We start from the raw sequence: 22,580 nt of genomic DNA, 5'->3' as shown, positions 1-22,580 counted from the left end.
CTATCTCACCTTGGTTTCACTTGGGTCCTAAAACTAGACAGAGCCAAAGTCCTGACATAAACTCTAGCTTTTGGTTTATAATCTACACAATAAAATCAGAAAACTATCTTCAACCAAAAATCATGATTTCTATACCATATAAATAAAAAGCCAAAAGATTTAACTTAGCTTTACTTCTGGGGAAAACAAAACAAAAAACAAAACAAAACAAAAACAAAACAAACAAACCCCAAATCCCAACTAAATCACTCTTCAATTCTGGATCCAGGTAATATCTTCCTAGAATGGGTGAGAATAAGTATTCACATTAGAATAAGATGTTGTAGGTTGTAAGGTACCTGCGATGGGAAGCATAGTTTCCTGTGACATGGCCACTTCCATCACATCCTGGTGTTGGACAGCTGAGTCAATAAAAAAATATAGTCTTAAAGTCAAGTGCTTTTCATAGATTTATTTGCTCTGTCTATAGATTATGAGGTAGGTTCTCTTTCCAAGATCAGTTAGCACCATGCAGGACACACAGGAGCTAGTGAACTAAGGATTTATGTTATCTAGGAACCAGAAGACTAGCTAGAAGAATACTGGCATGATCTGAAGGTATTAGTTTTCAACATCACATTAATTCTCTGACTCAAATCACATAGAAAAGCGATGACGAAATAAATGTCCTAGTGATGTAGTGAATCAACAACCAAAGATGTTTTATTTCTTTGAAAGTATAAATGTTATAAATTCACGTAGTATAAAGAGAGTGGCTCTTAGGAATACTGGCACCAATTATATAACAGATTTCAGAAAAGAATTTTTATGAGTCTGAGGTTTTCTTGTCTTTGTTTTTTTTTTTGTTGTTTTTTTTTTTTTTTTTTAAGTAGACTCCATGCCTGGTGTGGAGCCCAAAGCCCAGCATGGAGCCCAATGTGGGGCTTGAACTCACGATCCTGAGATCAAGACCTGGGCTGAGACGAAGAGTGGGCTGCTTAACCAACTGAGCCACTCAGGTGCCCCAAGGATTTTTTGAGTTCTTAAGAGAAGGTCATCATAGCAACTTCATATACATTATAGAAACTGCCTGAAAAAGAATATCTTTGAAGATACTACATATACTAGAAGGTAAATTGACATTTTAGATGGAAAAGGGGCTGACAATAAAGAAACCGATAAGAATTTTAGTTATTAAACCTTGGGATCAGTTTTATCCAAAGCTTGAAACCATCACAGATAATTGCTAATTAACCACCAAAGCAGTTGGCTCTCCCAGCCATCTACTAAAGACCAGAGTCTGTATTGGTGTACTTCATTGTATCTCAGAAGCTGGTCACATTCTGTGTATCTTATGTGTGTTTTAAAAATAATGAAGAGGATTTGCTTCCGTAGTTAATAGATTCGTTGGTTTCTCAGTCATTTATTTTCCTCTGATGCTGCTCGAAAGTCACTCATTTGGAGTAAGCAGATTGACCCCAGCCCACTCAGTGCTATTTGTGGCAGTGTTAATCAGAGGAAAAATCAGTTACATCATTCAGGCTTCTGGTTTTCTCTGACATGCTGCCTAAAGTGAACGCTTATCTATATGTGTAGAATACAAAGTTTACCCCCTTTGAAGGGACATTTAGGGAGAGATTGCCAACATTCAAGATTTTCTGAAATGTCACATTCTTAGTTTTTTGTGTTTTGTTTTTTGTTTTCCCTATGAGCTACTTTCTAGTCATCTTCAGGTAACCTAAAGAAACTATAAGAGTTAGAACATTTCCATCTCTCAGAGAGATGCTTGATTTTTTTTTTAAAGATTTTATTTATTTATTTGACAGAGATCACAAGTAGGCAGAGAGGCAGGCAGAGAGAGAGAGAGAGAGACAGAGGGAAGCAGGCTCCCCACTGAGCAGAGAGCCCAATGCGGGCTCATGACCTGAGCTGAAGGCAGAGGCTTTAACCCACTGAGCCTCCCAGGTGCCCCGAGATGTTTGATTTTAAGGGCTCAGTCCAAGCTGAATTGTCTAACTCTTCCCGTACCACATTCCCTAGATGGGATATCAGAAAGGAAAACGTGGAAGCTATACAAACATGTAAACAAGTAAAGGAAAAAAAAAAAAAAAAGAAAAATTATTAACATTTGAACTCAGTTATCTCACAAGTGCCATTCACCCACCAAATGGAGAAATAATCTTTTCTGAACACTGTACAACTGGAATATTCAAAGTGTGAGAGATATGTTGTATTTGTCAGGGGATCCCCACTTTAGAAATACATGGCCATCTAGTGGGCAAGAACAGCACTGCATTTATTTTCTTTTTAAATTTTATTTCTATTTTTTAATTACTTCTGTTAATACTGCCAGGAGAGGCAAAAATTGCCAATGAGTTTTAAACCAGTCAGCTATAAATTAATTAGGGAGTAAGATAATAAAGTACGCATTTGATCTGCTGCTAATTTTTTTCTAAGTTTGGTGGTATAAAAAGGTCTAGGAGTAGCAAAAGGACTGGAGATGGCATTGTTGTGGGAAAAGCTTTTGTTTCAGATTCTGATAGCTGGCTTAAATTACAAATTGTCAGTGAAAAATCTTATCCAATAACATGTGCCCATACCAGTTGAGTGAAACATTCTGGGCAAGTTTTCAAGTGAAAGTATTAACACTTAGAGGGGTGCCTGGGTGGCTTTGTAGGTTAAGCGTCTGCCTTCAGCTTAGGTGATGATCTCAGGGTCCTGGGATCTCAGGGTCCTGGGATTAAGCCTTGCGGCAGGCTCCCTGCTCACGGGGAAGTCTGCTTCCCCCTCTCCGCTTCCCCTTCTGCTCATGCTCTCTCTCAAATAAAATTTAAGAATCTTTAAAAAAAAAAAAGTATTAACACTTAGAGAAAGGAAACGAGCTAGTTCCTTCAGTAAGTGGCCCTCAAACTCTAAGAAAATTTATTTTAATAATTGACATTTAAAAATCCCATTTTGTAATCGATTAAAGTACATTTATCTGTTAGAAATATAAAGCAAAGCATAATTTTTGAAAAAGGATGAAACTATAGTAAGACTTTTACAAAACCAGTGTATAGCACAGGTCCATAAAGATCAGAATATCTACTGATACGTTCATTTGTCTGGGGATGAAAATGAGAAGAGAATCACAAGGTCTCTATAATTTCCTAAGAATTCATGATTAGATTTTACTTCAAAAACTGTTCACAATGTTTTTAGAACCCTTCCTCTTTTGTATTTGCTTTGTCCCAGTGAGAAGTGCACATTACAAAATAATCTCACTTCATTTTTCTGTTTAAATTGGTAATGTAGGTTAATTATCAATCTTTTACACTACATTTAGTTTGGAATGACTCTCACAATTTTCAAAAATCTACCTTCAGAGGATGAAAATTTGCCATTTTTCAAGATATTCAAAGTAATATGAAGAAACAAAATCCATACAAAGATTTTAAAAACTTGAATGATAGCTCCACAAGGGAGTAAGTATGTGGCTGACCCCAAGTCACCTGTGGGAAAGAAAATGTTCAGTGACACTGAAGCTCTAGTGTGTTTGGTACTACATCACCACATTGTTCCAGCCACCAAGCTCTAAGTGAACATTAAACTCATAATAAGAAAAGATGATATTTGAGCCAGTAATGTTTGCCTGTGAAATCCAGAAAGAATGCAGTCTAAGATCATTTAAAAATCAGTCACATATCAACACAATATAACAGTGTTGCACTAGGAATAATTTCATTGAATACTTTCTATGTGTAAGGCCTGTAACAGCATTTGAGATGTATCTCCTGCTCCCAACTCACTGTTTGTGGAGTTGGGGAGGGAAGAGGTACTGCAGTAAATATTACGTAGCAATGATGTGGATGTAGGAGAGAACAAAAGCAGTCAAAGAAGAATACCCTTGCCTTCTGGGGCCCTCTGCTCTAGTTGGGGAGGCAGACAAGAGAGAACACAGGCAAGCAAAATGTATGAGTGCATTAGAAGGTGATAAATACTGAAGGACAACAGGAGTTCCAGATAAAGGGAGTAGGAACATCAGGGCTGGGGGTGGGTGGCCATAGGGCCTGAAAGATCCCTCAGGTAAGTGACATTTGAGGTATGAGCTGAGGGAGGGTGAGGACCTATGGCACCCTGCAAACATCTGTGGCAGAGGGAATAGCAACAATGAGGCCCTGAAGCCTTATGGAAAAACAGGAGAAGAGGTGGCTGGTAGAGAGGGAGGGGCAGGGTCCTGTGGGGAGGGGAGAGCTCATTCCCCATGGGCCATTGGAAATGGGTCCGGAGGTAAGGCAAGCCTGGAAGTCCTCAGAGTGGAGATAGTTCTAACACCAAGAACCTAGAGGACTGAGTGTAGACAGAGGAGAGAAGGGGTTCTGGGACTGAACTCTGAGACATTCAATCTTTGGAAGTCTTCACAGGAGTCTAAGCAGGAGTAACAGGTAAGGTGGGAAACTGTTCCAAGGTGTGGTACCCTAGAAGCCAGGTGAAGAAGATAGAGGAGGAAGTGATCAGCTCTGTCAAATCCTGCAGCCACATCAAGCAGGTCAGGAGGAATAAGAAACCACATACAGGTTCCCTGCAGGACTTAAGGATGGTTTTGATGGAATGATGAGAACACAAGACTATCTGGGAGAAATTTAGGAGAGAAACAGAGTCACACTTTCTTGAGGAAGATAGCCATAAAAGGAAGAAGAGACGGGATCAAGGTGAAAGCCAAGTCAAGAGATGATTTTTAACTTTCTTATTAGAAAAATTGAAACATACTTTCATACTGATTCAGAAGAAAATGATTCAGAATCAGAAGAGATTCAGAAGAAATCATACAGATGTTGGTGACTAAGTGGAAAGATTACTTTTTGCTAGAAACTCTCATTAATTGGCAGCTTTGAATATATTTGTGTATGAATACACTTTAATATTTCACCATTTACACACAAAAATTATTTTCCTGCATGTCACTCACTCCCTCACTCCCTCATGTGATATATAACCCAGCCAGGACTATACTGCCTGCTAAGGATGTAAGTGTAGAAAAAACAACAGACCCTGCCTTGTGTTTGCTTGAAACACTTCCCACCTCTTCTCCTCACTTACCATCTATTCTGGGATCTCTACTCCCCTGCCCGGTAAAGTAGAGAAAAAACTTAGGAGTGCCTGACGTCCAAACAATGCCCAGGCCAAGTTATATCCTCGAGGAATTTGTATGAATCACACTCTAAATCCTAATGACCCACAATCACAGTTCTTCAAGGTTAAAAAAAAGGGGGGGGGGCGTGGGAGCTGGGCTCAGTGTACAATCTTTGTTCCTATCCCTGCAATAATTTGGTGGCAACACCTGTGCTGTCCCAGCACACACATTTCTCTGAATTTCCCATCTCATGCCCCTTCCCTGCCTCCATTACTTTGTAAGAACCATTTCCCAAAGAGTTATCCACATTTTCTTAACTTCTTTGAACTTACAGGGCAAATCAATAATACTAAATGCCCAGTTTGGGAATTTTAGCTTTTTGTTCCCATGGCAATCATTTCCCTTAGTCGTCCTCTTGTGTTTGTAAAGGGCCTCATTTCTGTGTTCTTTGTGGCTTCCTTTCTGCCCTCTCAGGGGCCAGCAGCGTGTGTGTCCTCAAGGCTTCAAGAACACTCTATCCCTTTCTTTTTTTTTTTTAATTTTAAAAGAGCCTTTCACTACTTGACTTACTAAATCCCTTCAAGTGAGCCCAACCTGTTCACTTTCTACTTAATTCTTTTTTTTTTAATTTTTTATTTCTTTTCAGCGTAACAGTATTCATTGTTTTTGCACCACACCCAGTGCTCCATGTAATCCGTGCCCTCCCTAATACCTACCACCTGGTTCCCCCAACCTCCCCCCACCTCCTTCAAAACCCTCAGGTTGTTTTTCAGTGTCCATAGTCTCTCATGGTTCACCTCCCTTCCAATTTCCCTCAACGCCCTTCTCCTCTCCATCTCCCCTTGTCCTCCACTCTATCCCTTTCTTTCTATACCTTCTCTAGCCTCGTGATCTCATGTCTGAATCTCTATATCAGGGTTTTATTTTATTTCTTTTCACATCAGTGTTTTAGATGACCTTCCAGCTTCAGAATAATTTTGCATACCATTCTTCCTAAAGCACTACGCCACTAATTCACTTCCCCGTTTAAACTCTCGTGGCTTGCTCATGCAAACCTGCAGCCCGGCACTCTTCACAGCGCCCCGTCCTGCTTAAGTCCATGCCTGCACTCTCTGTCTGTCCAGGTCTGGCTGGTACTCAGAGCTCAGCTCAGGGCTCAGAGCTCAGATCTCTGAAGATTTGTTCCTGCTCCCTGCTGCCGTCTCAATTAATACTTACTGACATCAGGTGCCCTAGTCTTTAAACTCTCTGAGTCACAGAATCCTTTGAGAAGGTGATGAAAACCATAAACTCCCTTACCCAAGTAATCATTTGCATTAAGTGTTATGAGGTTCATAGATGCCCTGAAACATTGACTTGGATCTTCTGGAGTCAGTAGGTGTCAGATTATGACCTTCTGATCAAAACATAAACATTTCTTCAACTCATACACCTGACCCAGAAGCGACATTCTCTATCCCTACATCCTGTTCATTTTCTTCAAAAGGCACTTTCTGGAAGGGCAGAGTTCACTTCAAATCTGACATATGCCTACAACATAGCAGGCATGCAAAAAATAGTTACTGAATAAATTAACAATTGTTCCACTGCCACAGAAGGAATAGCTAGACCCAACTAGTCCTAAAAAGGTGTGATTCCTCAAGAATGGATTCTGGATCCTTCACTCCATCATCACAACTGACTTTATAATATCACTGAACTCATCAATGTGAGAAATGTTAAATGATTTTTAACAGAATCACAAAATTAAATGGAAAAATTCCACTCCAAAAAGAAAAAGCTGGCCTCTGCTTTCAAGGAGAATCTATGAGGCTGTGAGAGAGGTTAGACCTACGGGTAGTAGTTTTTTGTATCATCCATATGCTAACAATACTATAATTATGTTAAGGAAAGAAACATTAACTTGCTGACACACTTTAGGGACTTTATATTTATTGCAGAATCAAAAAGAAAAAGGCTGCCGCCTGTACCTCAAACACGTGTCCTATTTTTAAAAATTTCAATGTAATAATTATTTAAATCCTAATTAAATGTGATTAATTTCTCAAAAAATTTTCAGTAGAGACATGAATTAATGTACTTCCCCATTAAAAAAAAGTTTATGCCTTTAGTGAGCAAAGTGCAGTAATTCTGCTTAGGATTCTACATCTTAGGGGTCTCATGCCACAAGCTATAATAATTATCGTACAACAAAAACACACTATCCACTTGGCATTTTGTATATTCTTACATGTTGTTTCCCAAGATTTTCACAATTTCATGAGATGATTGTTGATAGCCCTGCTTTAAGAAACTGGAGTTTCAATGAGTTCAAATGAGTTTAAAAACTGTCTAAGGCGGGGCACCTGGGTGGCTCAGTGGGTTAAGGCCTCTGCCTTTGGCTCCGGTCGTGGTCCCAGGGTCCTGGGGTCGAGCCCCACATCGGACTCTCTGCTCAGCGGGGAAACTGCTTCCTCCTCTCTCTCTCCCTGACTCTCTGCCTACTTGTGATTTCTGTCTTTCAAGTAAATAGATAAAAAAACCAAAAAAAAAAAAAAAAAAAAAACTAAGGCCATGAGACTAGTAAATGGTACTATGGAGATGCGGAGTTCAGCCTGACTCAAGTGGCGCAGAGCGCAACGAAAGGTTCTGATCAGCCAAACAAATCAAAACAAAACACAAACATTTCAAATTGTTTTATGCTGTTTTTGTTTTTTCAATCATCTCAGCATGAAATCATGTCATGTATACATCTTTTCCATAATCCTCTTAGCTCTAAGCATAAATAGGTATGTGTTGAACATTTAACTATTGACTGGCTAAATTACCCTAAAACATTCCTAAAGTCAACTATATAAACCAGGATATTATTACTCAAAATTTTGAGCCTGAGTCCTCTAATTCTAGAATCTCACAGAACACACCACTGAAGATTGCTTACGTGATTAGTTCTTTTTTGAGATCTCTTGCATGGAGCTTGGGTTTAGGGCTTGGAATGGAGGCCTCTCCAGGAAACTTTTTTTCCTCTAAATTTTCTAGAGAGCTCACTGGGTCTTTCTGGAAGAAAAAAAAATACAGAAGAACACAAGACATTAGGGCACCCTGCATAGACAACTGTATTTAAAGTCATCAGGGTGGAATTTGAGTTTTAACTTAACAACTTAGCTGCAATTCTTCATAGGATTTGTACACAAAATGAATAAGGTAATATGTATAAGGATATATCCTGATTATTATGGACCTCTGTCCTTGATGAAGAATAAAAAATTACAATTCATGGGGGATACCTTTACAAGTTCACGTTTTGGCAAATACAACTACAGAGGCATTTCTTGAGCTATATAACTAATAGGTTTCAGATTTTATTGTATAATGAATGTTTCCTAGATAAAATGGGAATAGTTCTTTATACACAGAACAATTATTGGTAAAACTAAAGAAATTTTGCAAAAATAAACCACAAATTTTAAACAAAAAAGAATGTCAATTTAGGTTAACAAAATACCCCTCTTAATATACAAATAATTAAGATTTAAATTGGTTAAATATGTAATAAGTTGCCCACAATATTTAGCCATTGAATTTTTTTGGGTAATTGCTTTTATTATCACATTACTTCCTATTTTTCTTAAGTTACTTCTTTTGCTAAGTTGATATCTTATAATGCTTTAGTCATTGGATGGAATGTTTTGCTGGATTATCACTAATTTTTGTGGTCTCCTTTTAAGCTTAATACTGATCTTGATTTTTGTAAGGAAAATTTAGTAACACTTTCAAAAAACTTATTTACCATCTGATATCTTACAGAAGACTGATGATGGTTTTCCTCAGTTATATAATTAGCTTACTTACATCTTAAACTTATATCCAGTAAATATATAATACTTCCTGCATTTAATATTAAAATCAGATTAACTAACAGAGAATTTCTGATTCTCAAAAGTACTGATCTCTTTAAAATGAGAAAACTATTTTGAATTATTCAAGGTAAGTTTCATTTAAATTAAATGGATATAAAAATGTGATGGCAGGGCGCCTGGGTGGCTCAGTGGGTTAAGCCGCTGCCTTCGGCTCAGGTCATGATCTCAGGGTCCTGGGATCGAGGCCCGCATCGGGCTCTCTGCTCAGCAGGGAGCCTGCTTCCCTCTCTCTCTCTCTCTGCCTGCCTCTCTGTCTACTTGTGATCTCTCTCTGTCAAATAAATAAATAAAATCTTTAAAAAAAAATGTGATGGCAAAATGCAATTTTAATAATCCTGAGTCTGCACTCAAAATCAATGGAAAAGCAAAATATCTGGGTTTTCCGCATCAAGGAAAAATTTTGCACCTTGATCTCAGTCATAAAGGCCAGTGTAATTTTTTTCACTAATCACTTGGGTAGCAATTCAGTCCTTTTCCACAAAACCATTCAGTGGTAAATACATTGGTAAACTATCTCAAGTGACTCTTGAGGCCAAATTAATAAAGCCTGGTTTGGTACAATTTTTTTCTTCATAATTATTTATATTCTAAGTTTTTTTTAAAAAATTGGTGTATGTTTGAAAATATTAGGAGATAATAGTATACCACTTGAAAATAAGGAGACATGGGTGCTTGATTATAGTGACCCTTTAAGGTACAAAGGGGAGTGCCACTTTGATGCTACTTCCACGGAATCTATAGCAAAATGGATGGTCCTTCTCCTTTTCAAGTTTTAGAGTATAAATACCTAACATGAAGCAATTCCTAATTAGAAGACCTTAAACCTGATAATGCCACTATCTATTCCATTTGGTGTTATCTGGATTTCACCCAAGTAGTGTTTTCCACTACAATTTATAAATGTCTTGGCTTTTTCAAAGTAGATACAAATGCTAAATCCAATATTGTCTCAGTGTGGAACAGCCTTTGTTTTTCTGTTTAGGATGCTGATTTTTTTTTTTTTAATAGCATACAGTGAAAAAGAGCCTTTTATTATTTTCTTTATGATAAAATTAAGAACAAAGTATTCTTAAAGACATATACATTTATGGATGAACATATGAAGTTTATCAGCTATCATTTGACTGCTAAATCTATACATAATGGAAGATAAGGGAATAAGGGATGTTGAAAGAAATCAATAATTACAAAAATTTAAGTTATTGTTGTAACTAAAACATATATAAAAATAATGCTTACAAAATATATGGTATTTAATTTGGTATAGTAACATGTGGTAATGTTTTAAAAGGATAATTTCACTGGATATGAGCTTTTAAATATTTTGTGGGTTCTTATAAAAACTATGGACTCATATTAATGCAATTACATTATGAAATAATTATCTTTTTCCCTTTTCTTTGCTGAGCATCCTACCCCAAGAAACCTGCAGAGAGCATATGTACTAAAATACAGGTGACCATCACTGGAAGAATTCTTATTTTGTTACACTATCACTGTACATTAGATAAATTTTTAAATAACACCCAGTAAAAAATAAGCCAATGTCATTTGGAAGAATTTTTTCAAATTTAAAAATATAATTTAAAAAATAATAATTTTATCTTGTGGCTATGTAAGAGAGAATTTGGCATATATACGTTGTGTTTGGAAAGTATACGGATGCAATGAAATTCTTTTAATGTACAGATGGAAGTTTATATTGATTTCAGTAAAGACCAGAACATAATGGTAACATGAATAACAGATAATAGCATCTGGCACTTTTAACATTTTAAGCCCTGAAATCTTTGGAGAACTGACAGTTGAATGGAACTGACAGCCCTAGTTATTTCTCAGCACTTTCCTTTCGAGATTTTTTGAGCTTTTTCCAGATTCAGGATTTTTTTTTTTTTTTTAGAGGGCATCTGGACAGGCTATTTCACTGAGAGAGACAGACAATATTTTCTGAAAATTACCACCAAAATTAAGCAACTGTTGTGCATATGAACTAGATAACAATGAATTAGAAATAATCGTTCCATTTCTGGTTGTGTGTGTGTGTGTACGTGTATGAATATCGTGTGGGGTAAGGGTGGAGGTGCCAATGGGAAGGACAGAGTGTCAGATCAAGAGCTGACTACCACCCAGTCTTCAAATATTCATGGTATATTGCTTGGGCCGAGTGCAGCATCCAAGTGGGCTCATTGGAAAAAACAGGCACGGGCCACTTCCTGTGATTAGTTTGTGTTATGTCCTGTAGATCACGGTCAAGGGAGGTTTGGTCCTGCTTCCCTGGGAGCATTGTTGGGTCCCCCACACCTCGCCAAACACCATTTCTTCTTCCTTCTCTTCCTTTCTCTTTCTAATTGTCCTCAATATTCCCTTGTTGTTGCCACTTTTTGATGGGCTGTTTGATCTTTTCCTTCTCTCCATTCTCTCCCTTCTCCTCATTCTTCATTTGGGCTTCCACCCAAGCCCATTTCTTGATTTCTATAGGACCAAAAACTAACAACCTCCTTGAGCCTCAATTTTCTCCTCCAAAACTTTGACAATAATCCCGCTTTTCATGACTGTTAGGATAATGAGACACTGTGTGTAAAGATCCCTTATCTTTATTCTTACTGAACTCAGTGTCCCTCTGCTACCTTCACAACAAGGACGTTGAATACAATCTATTTTTTCAAAATAGTAACTATCAAGTATCACAGTTTTCATTTATAAGAGTCAGAACAGGGTGATAAATACTGTCTATTTATAGATTAGCTCACCACAGACACAAAGAAGGAAGGCACAAAGGCACAAAGAAGGAAGGGTGAGGCGCTATCTTAGGGAGGTACAGTGCTGCAGAAACACTTTTTATGTGAGGGTGTCCCCATAAGGTAGAGTTTCCCCAAGCAATGAGTCATTCATGGTCAGATCACTGTGACAACAAAAATTAAGCTTAAAAAATATTTGGTCAGGATGCCTGAATGGCTCAGTTCGTGGGACTCTTGATCTAGGTTCAGGTTGTGATCTCAAGGTACTGAGATTAAGCCCTGCATGGGGCTCTATGCTGGGAGTGTAGCCTGCTTAAGATTCTCTCTTTCCCTTTCCCTCTGTCCCTCCCCCAAATCTGGAAAAGGCATACTCTCTCCAAAAACAAACAAAAACAAAACAACAACAACAAAACAATTTGTCAACTCAAACCTAGGGCAAGCACCTTGACTCTAGGAACTCACTTAGCATCTTCAAAGTCCTCTTTTGTCATTCTTAGTGACATCGAATCTCCACATTCTCCATTCCAGATTTCAGAATGCTTAGGTTGCAAACTGTAGCAGGAAAAGTCTGTACTGTCAGACCTGAAGTAAGTAAGCCATTCTGAAAAGAGCAGAAATCTAATCTAACCAAATCCCTTTTTCCCAGGAATTTGCTGGGAAATAAAACACTGTCACAGATATATAAGCATTAGAATAAGAACATATTCCAGTTGAATTTTTGAAGCTGCTAAGATGAATCCAGATGTTTTTTGGAATTACGCAAAAAAAAAAAAAAGAGATTGGAAATAAAGAAGCTATTTGTTATGGGACGTCATTTTCTGGCTATCTGAGTGGTAAGAGGTATAGCTAAGGAAGTTCTTGAGGTACTTACTAGACCTCCAAATGGGAGGAGGGTCTCAGAATATGAGTACATTTTTGTCATTCTTGTGAGGCCAAAAATTATAACCAAGATAAAACAATATAAGAGACCTTAAATGAAAACAAGAACCCACTTAACACAAATTTGCTTCATTACCATTCAGGACTGAATCAGTATGCCTGACATTGGAAAGAAGATTTCTGGTGATTTTTGACCATGGTCCATTTATGGCAGGCATAGGGTGGGGACAGAAAGTCTAAGTCTAAGCACATGACACTGAGATCTCCCAAACAAGGTGGATTTTATCCTAGTGGGATTCATCTGAGAATAGGCGCACAGTTATGCTTACTTTGTAAATACAGTCCTTCATGTGACAAGAGACTTCTACTGAACCCACATCAACAGATCTTCTAACTAGGATTAGGTTTCCTTTTGGTGGTGTAGAGTGGGATATGCTGGGATATGCCATGATCGCATCGACTATTGGACTAGCTGAGGATGAAGCAGTTTTATGAATGAGAGGGTATTCCCTTTCTCTAAACCTGGCTTCTACAGAGTGGGATTGGATCAACAATCTTGATCTCATCGTGATTGTGCTTCTCAACAACTTACACTGCTTCCTTACCTCCATTTCAGACCAGTTTTGCAAAATGACCAGTTCATGTGAATACTGACAGATTTCCAGATCATAAAAATAAACAGCAGTTAAGCATAACTTCTGTTACTTTTGCACAAGTCCAAAATGGCAGGGGGGAATGTGGTGGAGGGAAAAAGTACGTGTTCGCCGATCTGTGGTCATCACCTAAGGTAAACCAGCTACTAATACTTTGCAGGTATTAGTTTTATAAAAATCAGAGTCAAACATACATTATTTCTAGAAATTGTTCTTCTAAAATAGCATTATGATAGGTTAACGAAGACCATCCCTAAATACTTGAAGCAGATTTTGTAAAGCTAAGCAGAATAAAATGAGTAAGACTGTATGGCAGAATCTAGTCAGAAAGTGCTGTTGTATGGATTCCCCTCCCACTTCTTTGTGATGGTGTGGCTGGTGGTAACACAGAGCCTGCCTCAGATCCTGGGGGATCCTCCAGGAACCCATCCCTGACCACTGTACATAGGGTTGGCATTCCTCCCCCTGCCCCGTCATTGTGTGCCTGCTAGTGCTATTCCATTTGTCACTGTATTTGTTCACCTGCCAGTGTCCCCACCAGACTGAGCATACTTGTGTGGGAAGTTTGTCCCATTTGATGCTGCAACCTTGGGACCTATGTTACTGCCTGGACATGGAGATGCCAGCAAAAGTGTTCTGAAGGAAGCAAGGAAGGAGGGAGGGAGTGAAGGAAGGAAGGAGGAAAGGAAAGGAAAAGGGAAGGGAGAGAGTGAGGGAAAGAAAGGATAAAGGAAGGAGAGAAAGAAGGAAGAAGGGAGCAAAGAAGGAAGGAAAGGAGGGAGGAAGGGAGGAAGGAAAAAAGAAAGGAAAGAGGGAAAGAAGGAAGGAAGGAAGGAAGGAAGGAAGGAAGGAAGGAAGGGGAATTGGAGAAACAACCCAATCTTGTGATCACTATTGTTTCTGGTAACTTATGCTCTGAGATGTTAAAGCATATGCTAAAATCAAATTAGTTTCCCCCCGCCCCAAATTTCTGAACTTCAAAAAGATGAAAAAAGTGGTGTACCCTTCCAAAGACAGTGGCTGTTTTATTTCTTTAAACATATCAACCAGCAAATATCAACAACTTTCCTGACAAACAGCAAAGCAAAATGAATCACTACTGTCACAATTAGGGTCACATTTGCAAAGACATAGAATCTAAATAGTGGAGGTTTCTGGCCATGAATCCTTTTGGATGACACTAAGTCATGGCTAATCAGTCTAGGCCAGGTGGCTCAAACTATGGAGATAAAGGCTTGATGAACGTGCACAGCCACAACATCTAGCTACTCCAAAGATAACCAAATACACAAATGCATCTCCTTGACTTTGGGATTGATACAACTTAGACATGACTCAAATACCTCAGCCAACGGCTCTATATGTAGATATGCTTACATAGTTCCTTCACAAAACCAAGGAAAACAATTTGACATGATTCTTACTCATCCCTGATTCTATTTCATTTTCTAGCCTCTGGTTCAGAAAGAGTTAGCAAGTTGGCATTTCAGTGTTGAGGGATACGTTGCACCTTCCAGGCTGCCATATCTGAAGGGGTGGCTAATATAATCTCTCATGCAATGCACACAACTGCAGCCCTAATGGGGATCAAATTCACTACAGTGACATCATTTTAGGCAAGTGACAGGAAAAGCTGGATTCATTTATCAGTTTCTGATGAAATTGAAGATCACCACTTTACCAAAATCTAAAACATGGTACAGAATTGTGTATTATCTAAACAGGAATATGAAAAATAATGCAGGAGGAAAAAGCCGAGAATACTCTCTAATCATGCTCTCTTTTAAACTTAGTGATTGACATATTGAAACAATACCTCTTTCTCCTCCTCTGTCTTCCCATGAGTTTTGCTATAGTTGATAGGAGTATCCCAGCCCTCTTGATCACAGAGAGCCTGATAGAATGCTGCATTGACCAAAATGCTGCTTGTTTTGAATGGGGAAGAGGAAGGAGTTGGAATAGAAGTGTTAGAGGAAGTTAACGGTGCAGCTTTGTCCAGGATTCGATTTTTTTTCAGGCTTAAGTCCAATGTGCCATTTTCATCCACTTCTATCTCGGCTCCCTGGTATACAATAGGAAACAGAAAAACATTTAAACAGTTTGCAGTTATAGCCTAGCCATGTGGGGCTTTTAAGGGATAATTTTAAATGCAAGCTTTTATGTAAGTATATCTGATTTAAAATCTAGCTTTCTGATTTGCTTTGGTTAATGTTCAATTCTTAGGCAGACTTTTAAGAGCAGCACCATTAGTGAGCTTCATGTTTCTGGGTTTAAACAAAGTAGAGCCTAATATAAATAAGATGTTCCAAATGCTAAATGTATTGGCTAACCCTGTTTTATATATTTTTTTGAAGTTTAGCTTTAAATCTCCTTTTCTGGCTTGCAGAATTATCACTCTCAATTCATCATTTATAGCATTAACACTTGAGTTTATAAAAAGGCACAGCACTACTTCCCAGCTCACCCCCCGCAATACAGTATTAATTTAATGTGAATATATGCAAAAATAACCAGCTGCAAGAGAATTTGTTATTGGGATATTAGAGTAATACGGATGTGACCTTTTCCTCTGGGTTACTTGAATCAGAAAAGCTTTGTTTACTTGAAGGGGGGCTGGTGCGGCAGAGGCAGACAGGGCAAACTGTTGTTGATTCTGCGGGCCTTCAGGAGCAGGTGCCAACAGGCCTATTTGGGGGTAAGTTGTACAGTGAAACTTCAGAACAAAGTTGATTCTTTTCCAGACACTTTGTATGATACTTAAAACTCACTATACCTCACAGCATTTCTCCTTGGGATAGCTTTGGCTGTCTTTTGTTGCTGTTGTTGCTGTTGTAGTAGTTTAAGGTACAAAACCCAACAACTGCCCACGTGCTCTGGATTTTCCAAAGGACACACGCCAAAGGATGGCTCCTGTGCTGTCACCAATGGTGAGCACTGCCACGCCATAGGACTCAGAACGCGGGAAGAGCTCGCTTGTCTTTTTCTTAAATGGGTCAGATAAATACCTCTCCGTATTTTCGCTGTCATCCATCAAGTCACAATTAAATCTTGGACAACGTCTCTGCTCTTTTTCCTTTTGGCTGGCAAAGCAGGAGTCTCTTTGAATACGTTAGCAAGATCCCTAACACATATGGTAGCCAGTTACTTCCCCACGGGGGATTTATTTTAACTCCCCATTTACACTCTGCCTTCCCTCTCCCCAACAGTTGCCGCTGAGGGCTGAGGTGTGGGCCAACGTAGCTGAGCTCCAAAAGCTCACTGCTTGTACCTGATTTAGAAAACAAGGCACCTCTTCTGTTTGCTTGCTTCACCTGCGAAGTTCCTATTTTAAATCTCAGCCTCTGAGGTAGGTATGCTTTATTATATTCGTGGGAGGTAAATGTACTTCTAATATGTTTGCACTAAGATGCTTTGGCTGTATCTTTCTGTCCCTTTTAGTAAATAGTTTAATCTCCTGTGATAGTTTTAAGCCCTGAATTTGACAGTACAGCTTATCCGGGATAATAACTTAGTAACCACAACATCTTATGCCATCTGTATAATATCAAATACGTTTTTATACCAACATTAATAAACCTTAGTTACAAAAATCCAAGATATTAACCATATCAGTGCCATGTGCTCTCTCCGTGGTATAACAATGTATTCTGTCGTGAGCACATCAAAATAATTCTTGGCTTCATAGCTGATATGTAACTATAGCAATGAAACAGAGCTATAGTAATCAAGTTTAATGGCCAATGTAAAGTAAAATGCTAAATATTGTAGTTGCTGACATTTTTCATTAAAAAAAAATAAAAAACTTGGGTTAAGACTGCACAACCAACATTCACATAAAATTCCAGACCTCTGTGACAGATGGCTTAGGAAAAAGAAGCCATGTGACTGGGCTGCAGAGTTTTATAGTGCAAAACCCATAAATAGTGCAGATTCGATCTCCCTGAAAAAAATATCAACGATTCCAAGACAACACTAATATATATTTTAGTTCTTGCCGAAAAGAATTCCAAATAGTAAACAAAAAAATTAGAGATTCTCAGAGTTGTTATGATTCTACATCTTGAGTAATCACGAGCTGACTGGGGGGAAAAATCACTCCTAATGTTTAAAAGAGGCGCTCTTGTATATCCCGTGCCCCAGCCGGCTGCTCTGAGCACCTGACTTGACAGGGAGAAAGCACGTTTGGGCAGCAGGGTACAGATGGGCTTTAAGTGAGCGCACAGATGCATTCAACAATTACACACAGTACCAGAGGAAGGGTCCCTTTCTGCCCATAGATGGGTGGATCACACGTTTACTGCATGGATTTTTTATTCAGATGTCAATAGACATCACTTCTCTCTGTGCTTGAAACTCTAAATGGCAGCACACAAAGGAGGGGGTGGTGGGAGAGGCCATAGGAGCAGGAGGGCATAACATTCAGCTGACATGGAGCCCCACTGCTGACTTCTAGCATTCTGATTTCTAAAAGCACCATTCGCCATTCTGGATCCTTATTTTAATCATTGAAACTTAAAGGGTTTTTGTGAGGGTAGACATAAGTCCAATACTATTTACATACTTGCCAAGTTAGGGCCAACATCAAGGACCATCACTTTCAGCCACTTTTGAGGTACCGATGCCATATATGATGTATTTATTAATTAAATTATTGAGGAGGCACTTATTGTCTTCAAGCCTCCATATTTTGGGGAAAAGAAAATTGAAAAATATATTGTTCCTATCTTCAAGGAACTTATCTCCTACATAGAGGAGATTGTTAGTGAAAGATAATTTAATAAATAGAAATTATTATTCAACTGAAAGTTGAAATAATTATTTCTTATATAATTCTTATGTGTATCATAAACTGAGAAGTGATTCAGAGGTCTACCAACAGAGAAATGATTAATGAAATTATGCTGCATTTATTTAATGGCACATTATGCGACCAGTAAAATGATAATTATGAGGATTATATTACAACAAGGAAAAGACATCTATTACGGAAAGCAGGAAACAACCTGGCATTCCTGTTTTGCCTACAACCAGGGGGAAAGGGTAGAAATTTGTTCCCTGAAGAACAAAAGGGAAAACACGGAAATTACTGTACTTGTATTTAAAAGATAGTCTTAAGGCCGGTCTCCAATATTTTCCAGGCAAATGACAGCATAATAATGTTTTAACAATTAAAAATTAAACATTCAAAGATGGTAATGAAATAAAGTTAACTTTGCCTAAAAGTTCTACTGTGAAAATTGTTAACTTTCAAAACATAGATATAAGAAGACACCACTGTTTGCTGTATTTGTCAAGTTTTCTATTAACACAAGAGGGGATGACCGCCATCTTTTCCATTTTGACTTGGCTATCAGGAAGTACAAAAATTAAGTATCCCTCAGCTTAGGTTTCTGCTGTAATTAGCTTCTGGTTTTTATCCTCTGAGTCATGTTTTTTCTTTTGCTTCAGAGTGTTTCGTTTGGGGAGTATCTTTTCTGCACTGAAAGCTATCTGAAATATGTTTTTAAAATAAGCAGGGTATTAACAATAAAAAATGAAATTGAAGTATCTTATTCTTACCAAATAGTAATTGAGTACTAAAACAGTTAAGTTCAAAGTATAAACTTGTGAAACTTATGCAATATAAATAGAATGATGGAATTCAGGGGAGAAATCAGTGTCTGACGTAAGGTATGAAATTAAAATTAAATTTATAACCATTTTCCAAAAATGTTTGTCTAAGACTTGGAACCAAAGCAGTGAAAATTCTTAAGTTGGCCAGCAGTCTATATAAGACATGAAGATAAGATCTTTAAGAATATAAGAAGTTGGACAGGTATGAATTAAAACTTCAGTTCCAACAGTTACAGTTATGCCAGTCAGAGAAAATTATTTACTATCTCCGTACTACTATTTCTTCACCTGCTAAATGGGATGATATATTCTTTACAGAGTTTCTGGAAGAATTAAAAAGAATTAATATAAACAAGGTGCTTCTTTATAGTGCCTGGCTCTTTGTAGGTATTCATTAAGTGACAACTTATAATAAAAATAATTTGATTGGGTTTTCAAATGCTTAAAGAGACATCCCTATGCTACTGTATGCAGAGGTAAAGAGAGAATTACTAAATATATACACACATATCAGTTGGTTCCTTGTGATCTCCGACCCAGGTCTCTAATAACATTTCATTCAAAATACACGGTATAATCTGACATGATATTAAAGTTACTGAAAAAAGCTGCTTTTGAATTCTAACCATCCCAAGAGCCATCAGGCTATTTCTGATATCCGGCAGCAAGGATGGTGAAGTGTTATCATGTTGTTTCTAGGCTTTATTCAAGCACAAAACAGACTTTGAACTTTAAACATTTCAAGCAAGTGTCAGTTTTTTGTTTTCTTTTAAGGCACACTGTGCATATGCCACTTTGTCTAAACAGGTGGGGAAAACACCAAAACAAACAACAGAATGCTTGGCAAGCAGAAGTGATCAGGATAAAGATAGACCATGTGCGTGATCCTACCTCTGTTGCTGAGGGTAGGAGGAAGGAAGGAAACGGGGAGTGTCTCTGACACTGGCACGTGCTCTCAGGGGCCGGAGGACAGCCTTCAGCACACCCAGCAAACCCAGGATGCTCATTCTATGCCTGCCGCCTGTTTCTACTGAATGCTGTGTTCATAACAGCAGCAACGGTGGCCAGACAGAAGGGGGGAGGGTTTGAAGCTGTGGCCCATGAACGTTTTACAAACTCATATTAATTCCAAATTAAAATGAAGGACATTATACCAATCTTAGAACCAATAAAAGTACTAGTTTCAAGAGAGGGCTCATACTTCAAATTACCCTAAACCATTATATTGATATTGATATATATTGATATTGATAAACCTAATATTGATATTACTAATTTTTTCTTCTGATTTGATTCCTCAGAGATACTTAAAGCAACATACAGATGATTTTGGTGGTGTAGATGTATTGTGTACATGTTGGATTGTATTTTTTTTTTAAGATTTTATTCATTTATTTGACAGAGATCACAAGTAGGCAGAGAGGCAGGCAGAGAGAGGGGGAAACAGGCTCCCAGCGGAGCAGAGAGCCCGATGCGGGGCTCGATCCCAGGACCCTGGGATCATGACCCGAGCCGAAGGCAGAGGCTTTAACCCACTGAGCCACCCAGAAGCCCTGTTGGATTGTATTTTAACAAACAAATAATTCTTTTTCACATCCACTTTGAGGATATGATGGACTCATTTGGGCAGTGGTGGGCAATGGTCACACTGACTTTCTCAATTCAGTGTTGGGAAAGGGTCCATGAAGGAAGTGCTTTAGTGTTGGGTAGACAGTCAGGTGGGGCTAGGAAACTTCGGAAAGAGAACAAAACTGTGGAATATCCTTATTGCCCCACATTGTTTTTAGACTGTGTGGGAACTCAAAGTTGTTTTGCCTCTCTGAAGACAGTCCCTGCTCCCATTATTCTCTATAAGAATAGGGATTTTATAAATCATGAATTTAGATTTCTCATTAAATTTGGACTCAGTTGCAGGTAGCACAAGAAGTATCTGGATTAGCCCCAACAGGTGGATATGGAGGCAATTTAAAGGTTAGTGTCTTTTGGCTTGATTTTAAAAACGTTGTGCCCACATGTGACAGCCTGATCTATAATTTGTTCTCCTACTGGGCTCTGTAAGAAATGTCAGAGAAACACATTCCGTCAAAGAAAGGACTGCATGGAGGCAGAAGGAAAAGGAGAAATCTGCCCTCATTTCTCTGGGTTCTGATCAAAACCACCCCTGCCTCCCCTGGACATTAGAAACATTACCTATGAAAACACAGTTCTTTACCTGGAACAACCATTTTTTTTTTTTCTGCTTCAGCCAAAATCTCCTTGAAGGGACGGGTCTGTGGCAGGATCTAACATGTGTCTTGGGAAGTCCAAATCTCATAGACCATTTGGTGAGTAGAGCTAAGAGTCAATCTGCCAGAATATCTCTCTATACATCAAAAAATGCTTCTACACTCAGCTGTAGAAGTCAATAGGGAAAATTCATACATCTCTATATTCTTCTTTCTAAATAAGGAGCTCAAGAGATTATGGATTTTGGCTAGTGGAAATAAACATACTAACCACCATGGAGGAAAAAATCAAATCATAGTGGGTAGAGAATCAGACTAGTATTCAACAGGGGAAGATTATTTATATATAGTTAATCCTATATTAAGTGAAGGGCACAAAGGAAATGCAACACTGAATAGAAATGGCCTACATTGGGCACTGTTTGATCAGAGGCCATTTTTCAGGGTTAATTACTTTGGCTTTTTCTCATTTTTGCTACAATAATTATTTTTTGTGGTTTTAGCAATTTATGAGGTTCTCCTTTATATTCAGAATATAAGATCCAGCTAGAACAGAATTCTGTAGATTGTTACAGTTGTGTGAGAATATGCGCCTGGAAGGAGAATTCTGCACAAAACGACACTGTAGGGTGCCATATTTATCCTCTTTTAACCACCACTATGTCAAATGAGATCATTTTGGTAGGAACATGGCTTTTTAAACTGCTGATGTAACAAACTCCTTCTAAAAGTCTATTGGTACACTCTGTGTCTCTTCCATCCTCCTCCTCATGTCCACGATTTGGCTTCTGCGGTTCAGACTTGGGTTGGCTGTTTGGAGGCCGAGACCCACAGGGCAGGCAGTTCCTGTCACCCTGGGCGGGAGTATCCGCTCCATAGAGCAACTCTGGCACACAGCATGCTCCCAATAGGAGCGTGAGAATAGATGCACAAGTCAATTACTTGGATTTTTAGAATGTGCCAACTTAACATTCACGTTTCTGACCAGAAGGTATTCAAGAAAAGAACAAATCATATACTGCTAAGGGAAAATACTCTCAATCTTTGGTCATCTTTGTTTGATTCATTGTTTTGCTCCAGCAACTACTAGAACATGAAAAATGTGAAGGTTAAGGGCAGAATTCTGAAAAACAAACAAACAAATCTGCCTGTGCAGATAGAAAGCACTCATTCCACAATAATTTAAGTGGTGCTAATCATTATAATAGTGGTCCTTTTATTCTTAAAGGACAGCCTTAACAAACAAATCATATAAAGTGTAAGAAGGAAGATACTTTAGTATTACCCCAACTAGCTGCCTATTAGAATGTGCCTTTAAAAAGGAGGAATGTATTCATTCAGGTTTTAACAAAACGAATAAAAATAAACTAAAGTAGCATTGCAAAGCACCCTAAATCCTTCATTGATGTAAATAATGTCTGACCTGAATTCCTTTGAATTTGGAAAGGTGGGTATTTTCTTTACAATTTTCAGAGGATGTG

At 38.3% G+C, this 22,580-nt stretch overlaps 1 protein-coding gene across 3 annotated transcripts in view; it reads right to left on the bottom strand.

Annotated features, from left to right (window-relative positions):
- The window catches only part of ST18 (ST18 C2H2C-type zinc finger transcription factor), a 104,974-nt gene that overhangs the window by 22,496 nt on the left and 59,898 nt on the right, over positions 1-22,580 (bottom strand). For 2 of the 3 annotated variants that reach the window (XM_047727748.1, XM_047727749.1), the window contains 3 exons: positions 15,078-15,323; positions 8,013-8,128; positions 339-401 (listed from right to left, as the gene is read on the bottom strand). In XM_047727748.1, coding sequence (XP_047583704.1) covers positions 339-401; positions 8,013-8,128; positions 15,078-15,323 — 425 coding nt within the window. The remainder of the gene's footprint in view (positions 1-338; positions 402-8,012; positions 8,129-15,077; positions 15,324-22,580) is intronic. The other variant, XM_047727750.1, reaches the window with a different exon arrangement.

This window comes from Lutra lutra, chromosome 4 (genome assembly GCF_902655055.1).
Source record: "Lutra lutra chromosome 4, mLutLut1.2, whole genome shotgun sequence".
Classification (NCBI taxonomy): Eukaryota; Metazoa; Chordata; class Mammalia; order Carnivora; family Mustelidae; genus Lutra; species Lutra lutra.
This window is presented reverse-complemented; position numbering and strand designations above follow the sequence as displayed.